At 40.2% G+C, this 10,322-nt stretch overlaps 1 protein-coding gene across 1 annotated transcript in view; it reads left to right on the top strand.

Moving 5' to 3' along the window:
* PAK1IP1 (PAK1 interacting protein 1) overlaps nucleotides 1-2,222 on the top strand; it is a gene marked incomplete at its 5' end in the record, with an annotated part of 6,524 nt that extends 4,302 nt beyond the window's left edge. The window contains 2 exons of the mRNA XM_010166522.1: nucleotides 1,158-1,284; nucleotides 1,903-2,222. Of these exons, the coding sequence (XP_010164824.1) occupies nucleotides 1,158-1,284; nucleotides 1,903-2,063 (288 nt within the window). The remainder of the gene's footprint in view (nucleotides 1-1,157; nucleotides 1,285-1,902) is intronic.
* Between the last annotated feature and the right edge of the window lie 8,100 nt (nucleotides 2,223-10,322).

The following is a 10,322-nucleotide window of genomic DNA, read 5'->3' as shown; positions in this document are numbered from 1 at the left end:
AAAATGTCCTTTTGAAGAATTCAAATGCATTCATAATGTACTGGGTAATTTTATTTCTTGTATTTTCCAACAGTTCTGAGTAGCACAGTTCAACAAGGAATCATGTCTTATCTTTAAAGTTTCCCATGTTTATTGTTTGCTCTGGGGTTTATCTTTTAAAATCAGAATTAGATTTTTTTAATTGAATGCCTAGTAATAAAGGATCTACTATATTCCACTATAAATATCTTGAATAGTTCATATAAGTATCTTTCAACATTTATATACTTTATATATCTCATCAGAATTTGCCTGGTTTTCATTTCACCCCCTCTGATTATTTGTGTACTTCTAAATACAGTAGTGAAAATCTCTTTTTCCCTTCACCTCAGATTTCTCTTCCCCTTGTAGATCATTGACATAGTGATCAGGAAACTCTACCTTTCTCTGTAGCATTGTCTTTATTTTGACCAAATGTGTGATTTTCTTCCTGTGCAGGCAAAATTTTGTAAAACTTTGTGTAACTGTGTGGGTAGCTTTGTGAGGTAGAATATCCTAATACAGGTAGTTTCTGGTGGGTTGATGGTGTTGTGCTGCACATGTGTTGGTGACGCTTTATCCCCTGATATCTGTAATAAGGTATTTGTTGGAGTATTCCCAGAGTTGACTGACACATTGCAGTTAAGCAATTTGAAACACATTTTAAACAGGTTACTTTTAATCATCAGCCTTGTCTTTGTGAGGGGAAAAAAGGAATCTGATGGAATAAATTAATTCAAATTATTTTAGCTGGACCAAAAAATACCTGTTACTCAGGAGAAAATTCTGGAACCATTAACAATTTTATTTGTGGGCCTGTGACTCATCTAGTTATTCCTCATGTTAAAGTACCCCCATGTGCCTGAAACCCACTGATCTTGCTTCCCAAGATATGTTTTTAAAGCCAGTGGCAGTTTTTTGTAAAACCACCACTGAGGAGTGGTATCAGGAACAGGAATGTAACAGCGTGCCCATTAACCTGTGTACAGCTTCTAGTTCTAAACATTGTCAGGCACCTTATCATTCTCCAGAAATTAAATGGAAAGTGGGCAGTAAGATACTTTCTCACTTCAAATACTTCAGGAAATTTAAACAGAACTAAAATAATGTTTAAATCATCTTTTCTATGTTATCTTCAGATTAAAGATGCGCCATCTTTACTGTGTGAAGTCAATACCAAAGCTAGGCTGACATGTCTTGCAGTATGGCTAGACCAAGCTTCAGAAACAAAAGAAAATGCTGATAAAGCTGCAACATCATCTCAAGGTAACAGAACTGTGTGTATTTTCAGTTGTCAATGTCACTAGGAAACTATGAAATGGAATATACTAAGTGGGAGGTTTTGACTATATGCATTGCAAAAAATTCTGGTATCTTGAAGAACTGGGGATATGACACTGGCAACAGATAGAGGTGTCCTTACCAATCCGATAGTGTCTCAAGCCTGCATGTATGTTGGAGGACATAAGCCTCTTTTCATGTCTATTATATGAAAGTTCTCTTTCTCTTTACTGGAATAACATCCTGAGGGAGCCACTGTGAAGCTTTTGAGACAGCTAAATACCCAGTGTGATAGAGCTGCATGTCTTGTTTTCCTATAAACAAAACTAGGTCTGAGGCCAATGGAGTTGGGCAAACGTAGGAAGTCTGGCTCAGGTTTTGGGTTTTTTTGCTGTTGTTTTTCTGTATCCTAACTATTTACATACTTGGTTTTTAGATATTTTCATATCACAAAGCTAGCATACATGGCACATTCCACTGTAGATAAAAAATCATTTATAACTCCTTTTTAAAAATGAGATACAAGTAAATCTCTGTGCCATTTTAGACTACAAAGACTGGACATAAATGTCAGGGTGAATAATTTCTTACTTTTTTTTTCAGCAAATGAAGATGAAATATCACCAATAGTCGGGAAAAATAAAGTTTGTTGTACTGACAAAAGTGATAAAAGGGCAAAAAGAAAGAGAAAAATTATTCCAGAGAAGCAAAAATTGGAAGCTCCACTGCAAAAGAAGAAAAAGAAAAGGAATAGCTCAGCATGAAGGCAGCTACTTTCTCTCCTGAATAAAAAGTAAATACTGGTGTTGCTGTAGTTTTTATAAGGATGTAAATCTATGACAGGATATATACATCTGAACTTATCTGTTGTTTAAAAGTAATGAATGTTTTTACCCTAATAAATTGACTGATCATTCTGGGAAGCAGCAAAAGAGGTGGCAACTTTTCCTGAGTGAAAGAGGGAAAAAATAAGTTTATAATACGTGATGTTTATATTTTTCTATTAACAATAGCCCACACTTTTTAACTGTCTTTGAAAAGGACAGCTGCAATGATAAAAAAGCTGCATATCTCGGTTACATTTTTGTCTCACTTAAATGCATAATAAATATACGTACACTTATTAATTTTAGTGTTGTAAAAGTTACTGTTCATTTGACTCAAAATATGACCTGCCTGACTTTTCCCACTGTTAGAAGGAACATGCTAAAATTACTTAAAATATGACGATCACTTTCCATTCATAGATTCACAAAAATTGTACTTTCTAGCTCTAGACATGGAGTTATACATAAGAGTTGGGAAGTAAAATGTTTGGGTTTTTTACTGTGTCCATACTACATGCATTTAATTTTTTAAAGTCCTTGCACCCATACATAAAGTGTAGGTCTCCTTTTTTCAGGAGATGATTTTCCTGACTGAAATGAACACTCATGAAGTGTTTGTTAAAAGTTTACACCATATACTTTCAAGAACTGCCAAAATATCAGTGGAAATACAGATAGATTAGCTTTAGAGGCTCACATGCTTGAAATCTTCTGTTCAGAATACAACATATACTTTTAGGTGGAACAGTTCATATCAACAGGATTTTAATTTGTCTTCCCCTTTCCCATAGTATTTTTTCAAGTCCTTGATCTGAGCTGTATTGTTTAAAAAAAAAAAAATCAAACATTTGAAATGTTTGTCATGCTGATAAAATGTCACCCAACTGTTTTGCACTTAAACAAAAAGTGAATTCCTGACCTTCTCAGTCAGTGGGAACAGGATTTTATCCTAAGTCTTATTACAAATACACAGTGGGAAAAAACAAAGCTGAGCTGGAGAGAACAAGGTCAAACAGCTGTACTAAATGTTCTCTTTAAAGTATTTGAATATTGTTTTCTGCACTACCAGTCATTATTTCTTCTGTTTTCAAAGAGTAATTGGAATTCTGCTTTATTCTGATTCACTGTGGTAATAATCTGTTCCTCCTTATTTGTGTAGCAAGAGAAAAGGTAGAGAAAATCAGAAAAAAAGACTGAGCCAAATGTGGAGGCAGGAATGCAGTCTGTCTTAGGGACGTGAAATAGGATAGAACTTCAGCTCATCTCTGTGTATGCTCTGACACTTAAACTAAGTGAGCACCAGCGGTGTGGTTACACGATTGCTCACGTGGCAGTGGCAGTATTCTCTTGGAGGTGGGTGTCTGTATTTATCTTCTGCAACTGGTCACATTATTTAGATAAATAATCACAATCCCTTGTCTGAATATTCAGTGTGGTTGATTTATATGAGCTCAGTTAAATTCAACTTTAAAGGGATTTCAGTTGTACTTCAGTTTGAATTGACAAGGCTTTTAAATTTAGTAATACCCTGAATGTGTAGTGTACACAGGCAAATAATATAGGACTTAAAAGGGTTTGGCAGGAAAGGCACCAAATCAGATTTTTAATTGATAACAAGGCTCCTGTAGTAAATACAGGACTTACAAAGTATGAACCTAAATAAGATGATTGTGTAAAGTGTTTTGAGTTGTAAAGTGTTATGTCTATTTTATAGTGCTTATCTATGTCTGTTCTTGACAAAATGGCTGCCACTACTAAAACAATTTTTATTGTTTGAATTTTTAAACACACGAGCTCATGGCCATGGACATCACAATTACAGAAGCAAGCTCTCATGGGCACCAGGAAAAAGCCAATCTGCACATCATTTAAAGAATTAGAAAGCAAAAAATTCCACTGCATTTTTGTTCTAAGGTTGAGACTTACAAGTAAATATGAGACATTTATAAAAATCCAGACTCCCTGTGTGGTAACAAAGAATTATGCATCTCATGAGGATTGGAATAATTTGTGAAACGGAGATAGAGAAGACAAGTCCTTGAAGCTTTTAAGGTGAAATACAAAAACAGTCCCAAGAGGAGAACTTGTATTTTCTATACCTTGAGTGAATGTTTGCTCAGCATTATATTACCACATTATATTATATTACCAGTACTTGGCTTTTTTGTGTGTGTGGGTTTTTTGGGCACATCTTCCTTTTCAGAACATTTTCCATTCTAGTTTTCAGGGAACTGCTTAGAATGATAGAAGGGAGGCAGCAGTGCAGAGGGAGAGGCGATGTCAGCGGTGAGGAAGCTCTTCCTCTGTCAGAAAGGGTGAGCATGCATGACACTGGTTGAGTAGATGGAGCCATGGATGCAAGGAACAGCATCTCAGCTGAGCCCCAGGTGAGTTCAGCAGCTCCAACAGCTGTGGATTTCTTCCAGTTTTTCTGCTTCCCCTCTTGGGGAACCCCAGCGCTGGATTACAAAGCAGAGCCCAGTGCAAGTTGAACCTCATGGCCATTACACAGCTTCAACAGAAAAGGAAACCCCATCCAGTATAGCTTAGATCTGTGTGGGTTGTAGCATTTTTGGGGGGAGATAGGAGATCTTCATTTAAACCACTTAGGCTAACAAGGGAATTAAACTGCTCTCCACTTTCTGACATTAGGCTAATTCATAAAGATGAGGAAATTTGAAATGCAGCTGGAGAGAGCTGCATTTTGCAGAAAGCACAGGCCTCTGATGTTTTGTGCCTTCTGCTATGAAGAGGAACTGAAGCCCCTCAGCTCAGGGACCTGGCTGGAGGAGTACTCTTTCTTTCTATATGGTTAAATGTCCATGGGAGGTAAGTGCATAGCCAACTGGAATAAATCACGCAGCACCATTTATGTGAAGAAATCCAGTTTCCACTCTTGAAAAAAGAAAGTTCATCACTGTAGACAGTTATAAACATCTCTCTACATTTTTTCCAGATTTAAAAAAAAAAAAGCAAAATATTTTCTTTACATTATGTTTTCCATCTCCACTGTTGCATAACTTCTACAGCAGAAAACTCCTTTTTCTCTTGCACCAGCTGTGCTTCTAATTTGAAGATTATAGAATCCTCTACATCTTGAGGGGAGACCTTATCACTGTCTACAACTACCTGAAAGGAACGTGTAGGGAGGTGGTTGTGGGTCTTTTCTCCCAGGTAACCAGAGATAGAACCAGGGGCAATGGCCTCCAGTTGCACCAGGGGAGGTTCAGACTGGTTATCAGGAAGAATTTCTTCACGGAAAGGGTTCTCAGGCACTGGCAGGGGCTGCCCAGGGAGGTGGTGGAGTCCCCATCCCTGGAGGTGTTGGGTAGATGGGGTGCTCAGCACACAAAACCTCGCCTGGACCGAAGCCTCCCCCCATTTGTAGGCACCGGAGATGCTCGGGCATCCTCCGCACCCTCCTCCGCGGGTAGCGGGGAAGGCACCGGCGCTTTCCCCTCGGCAGCCCCGGGACTCACCCTACCGAACCCTACCCCGGCGCTTGGGTTTTGCTGGATAGTTTTTTCCCTCGTCCTTCCCTCGGAGGAGCCGGAAAAGAGCAGCTTGGGGCGGTGCGCTGTTCCCTCGCCTCCCCTTCCGCAGCCTGCTCCGCCCCGGCGCTGAGGAGCGGTGGTGCCGTGTGGGGAGCCACCCGCGTACCTTCCGCGGTGGGGCTGGTCCCAGGGCTGCATTCCCAGGGTGTAAGGCTTAGACTTCAGGCGAGCCTTGCTCGTGGGAAACCCTCCGAGGCAACACGCTCCCTTTGTTTGTATGGTTGTTTCTTTGGTGGTTGTTTGGTGGTTTTTTCCCCCCCTTTCCCTAACAAGAGATCCCGCCCTCACCCCAGTTTCTCTTGCAGCGTCCAGGATGGCCGTGGACTGGCTCGGCTTTGGCTACGCCGCGCTGGTGGCATCAGGAGGGCTCATGGGCTATGCAAAAGCAGGTAGGGTGCGGGAAGGCACTTGCATCTCCTTCATTCCCTCCCTGCCCCCATAGAACTTTGTCTGAGTTGTGTGGCTTTTCACCCCAGCCTCCTCTCTCGAAATTCACACAGATGTAAAGGTTTATCAGTTTGTGCCATGTGCTGATAACTGGCTGCTGTTGGGGTGTGGTGCTTGGAGCTGATAAGCCCACCATCTGCTTTCTCTGGTGGGTGCTGGTGTCCTGCCTCTGCTTTGTGCTCTCTGGGTGTACTGACATGAGCTGGCTTCAGAAAGGCTTTTTCCCTGCTATTTTAAATATAACCATTCTATAAATATTCTCTATCTTCAAATGACATAAATCACTTTTTTTTTCCCTTAGAGATTTGTTCTCACTTTAATGTTTGATGGTAACAATAAACTGCAAGCTGCAGAGAGTTTTCAGAAGGACTCTTTCTCCAAGTAGAGCTGAACAATGCAAGATCAGTCCTTAAGCTTGTTCCTTTTCTGGGCTGTGCATCATAAACATACTCTGACCTACTGCTTTCGTTTCCTTTTGCTGAGTTTGCCCTCCTCTGGACAGAACTGTGGGTTCATCCTCGCTGCAACACTCTCTCTTGGAGCTTTGGAAATCCCTAAGCCATCTTAGTGTTTGTGATATGAAGGTGCATTGCTAAAGTCAGTGAGAATCTTCCTAGATGCTTATATCTATTCCAATCTGCTTTCTACTAGCTTGATTTGTCCTTTGGGCTGTGAGGGGAGTTTAGTGCAGGAGGGACAATACTGAGAACTTGGGTAACTGACTGCATCTGTGTTTCTCCAAGGCCATTATGAAATGGTAGGTGTCTTTCTTATCCTCTGGTCCCAGATAGGAGGACATGGTCATGCTGAGGGCAAGGGAATCCAGGTCACAGGATTTTGAAGGGGGAACAGGAGTTTGTGTGGTGACTTGTAGAGAGAAGGAGGAGAAGATTTTAAAAAGCTATCGTATCCCTACTAATAACTTGGAGAAACCAAAAGAAAATGGAACTTCCATCCACAGAGCTAAGATGGGGATCTGCTCTTATGCAGCCAGATCTGTTTACCCACACAGACAATGGTCAGCAGTAGGTTCCTTGGGAAGAATATGAGAACAGGGCAAGCAGAGTGTGACTGACTGATTGATTGACTTTTCTCTCTTTAGTAAGTTGTTTAAAGAATGCCTTGAGGTAAAACTCAAGGATATGATGGCCATCTGTGGGCTCCCAGGCTTGTGCAAAGAACTGTAGCTACCACAAGTTGGTTGCTAAACTGTATTCTTTTCACAGCAACCACTTACTGGAGCGTGCATCTTTTCCTTGCACATGTACAACAGTACCTAGTGCTTTCTATCATCTTTATCTCTTGCTTTTTATACCAAAGCAGGAACTGAAGCAATGCTACAGCTGCCTTCTTGATGACTGAGAAATTATTTTCTGGTAGCAATATTCAATCCTTCTGTAACACTGAGAGGAGATCTTTATCACCTTAGCTTTGTAATATCAAGTCCCTTAGAGGTGATCTGAAAAATGGAATATATAAAGAACCACTTTGAGTAGCATTGAGTCCTGAATTCTGCATTAACCTTTGTTTACCGCTGTACCACGTAATTAAATTACTTTTTGAGACTTTGTACCAGAGGCTGTGCTTCAGGGAAACCTGGGATTGAGCCTGAGGGAAGAGAGTGAGTATGTGTGAGCAAAGAGTTGAAAGGAGCACTCCTCATTTCGAAGGAGCAGTTAAAGTCTCAGGTGGTGTGTGAGACTCCCTGAATGCTGTGTGAACGTCTCTCCTTTAACACCTTCTTGAGAGCATTCACCCCTCACAGCGGTCATGCCACCTCATTACTTGATGTAATCTGTAAATCACCAATTTGGATGTAGTATCCTTTATCTTCTGGTGGTTTGGGATTATCATTTACACTGAGGACTTGATCCATAGTTTGGGCAAGTCCATGGAACCTTCTGAAGTCTGCACTTACCTTTGGATCAGATCTCAGGTGTACTTAAGAGATATGACCTCTCTTACTCAACTCTACTCTCTTCTTTGGCAGCTTTTTTTCTCTGTTTGTCTGAATGCCCTCCTGCCCAGTTCAGTGTCCTTTTTCTCATCTTAAACCCTTACTATTTAATCCATCTACTTTACTGCCTCTCAGGAAATTCTGATATTACTGCGTTGAAACAACCTGCTTCAGTTTGCACAAAGAAAACACCGATTCCTTTGCTTGTCTTGCTATTCTTTCCATCAAATATATTAATGGCTTTGCTGTTAAAGAATTAAATAGTAATACTATTTATATCTTATGCAAGAGTATTTGAACGTGTTTCTTGGTGCAGATCAGCATGGTCTTAATATCTTAAAAGAAAAAAAACAACCCTCTAATCTGCTTTATAACAATGAATGCCCATCTTTTTTGTTTTTTTGTCATTGTTGGAGAGGCTGATGAGCAAGTTTGTTTCTGAGCTTCTAATAAATGCATTATCTTTTACTTACTCAGGTAGTGTCCCGTCACTAGCTGCTGGCCTTTTCTTTGGGAGTTTGGCTGGACTGGGTGCCTATCAGCTCTCACAGAATCCAAATAATGTTTGGATTTCTCTGAGTAAGTAATTTAATATTTTAATTAGAAGGGATTATACTTACCCTAAAATAACTGGATACTTAAAATGAGTACCTAAAAGTTTATGTGGAAGAGTTAAACTGATGGTGTTATAAATCTATTTTCAATTCAATCTTTAAACTTGTGTTTTAGTGAAAAATCTCTGTTAGTGGTCAAACTCCACTGCTCTCCCTGGAATGTGAACTGTTAGTGTTACTTAATTATTTTTTTAAACAAGAAACATATTGAGAATGCATATTAAAAACTGCTTCTCTTGATGTGTCTTGCTCAGTGATTTCTCATTACATTCCTGCATCCCTTTGACAAGAACTATAAAGTGCTTTTAGTGATAATTCAATCTTACATTTTTGTAGAAAAGGAACAACAAGAGAGGAAAATATCTCTTTATTTATCATTAGTTTAGCTTCTGAACATCAAAAAACCTACAGATTGTGAAGGAAAATGTGTGCTAGGATAAAGTGGTTTTAAAACCTACGTGGTTTTAAAAAATAAAACAAATACCATTATTTCACAGCCTTCAGAAGAAAAAAAAAATCAAGTAAGCATTTTGTGTTTAAAGCTTGTATGTAGTGTGGTGTGAACCTCCAAATTTTTGTCTTTCTGCCATTTACCATATAGAGCTCAGAATTGCAATCCAATCAGGATGGTTCTCACCTATCACTTTAACCTTTTGCGTACCTAAAGCTCATGCCAGTTGCAAAACAACGTGGCTTGAACTTTTCGCGTTCACTAACAAGATAGAGAATCTTGGAATTGAAGTGAGCTGAGAAAATATACGTAGATAATTCCTGAAGCTCAGCTGATGCCTGATGCTTGTTGGGCTGCTGTATCTCAGGTACTTGTGAGCATGTGCTTTGTGTAATCCTTTGGCCAGTACCTGTGTTAGAGACATCCTCTCCTCTCACCTCCTCATCTGGAGAAGACAACAGTGCATGCCAGTCCTCTGGCACTGGCTATGTGTCAGTCCCCAGGCTTGGCTGGATTGGTGGCTGCCACCATGCAGTGGTGTGTTCAAAGGATCATAGCACAAGGGCAGTGCTAGTAAAGGGATGTCTGACCTCTGTATGTCCTCTTTTTGGCTGGATCCTTTCAGCATCCTGTGGGACGCTGGAATATTTCAGGAAGCGTGATTCCCCTGCAGACTGCCCATACCCCTAGCAAGTTCTTTTATTGTCACTGAAAATGGCAGAGACTGAGATTGGCTTATTTTTAAATATGGCGAATCAGTGGAATTACGAAGGTGTTGCACACCTGGAGAGATGTAACAGCAAAGCAAGCTTTGGTAATGCAGCTTCTTCTTCCTTCTTCTCAGAACTGGAGCTTCTCTTCTCCCTGACTTTGAGAAGATAATTGCAGAGTCTCACTGCTTAGTCAGTGCTTAAAGAGCTGCCACCAGCTATAGCATTTGTTCACTGAAGTGGTGTCGTAGCATCTAGCTTGTTGATACGTGAAAATCAGAAGTGAAAGAGGAAGGCCCAGCAGTTCTTTCCGCTTCAGCTTTGTCTACAGCACAGTCCACTTCCACATTTTCTGGATAGGTCAAAAGCTGTGTGGGGTCTAACTGGAATAAACTGCAAATACAGCACTGTTAACAGGAGTGAGACAAAGTATTTTAGAATCATAGAATCACAGACTGGTTTG

The sequence above is a fragment of the Antrostomus carolinensis genome, unplaced genomic scaffold, assembly GCF_000700745.2.
Source record: "Antrostomus carolinensis isolate BGI_N321 unplaced genomic scaffold, ASM70074v2 scaffold37794, whole genome shotgun sequence".
NCBI lineage: Eukaryota > Metazoa > Chordata > Aves > Caprimulgiformes > Caprimulgidae > Antrostomus > Antrostomus carolinensis.
This window is presented reverse-complemented; position numbering and strand designations above follow the sequence as displayed.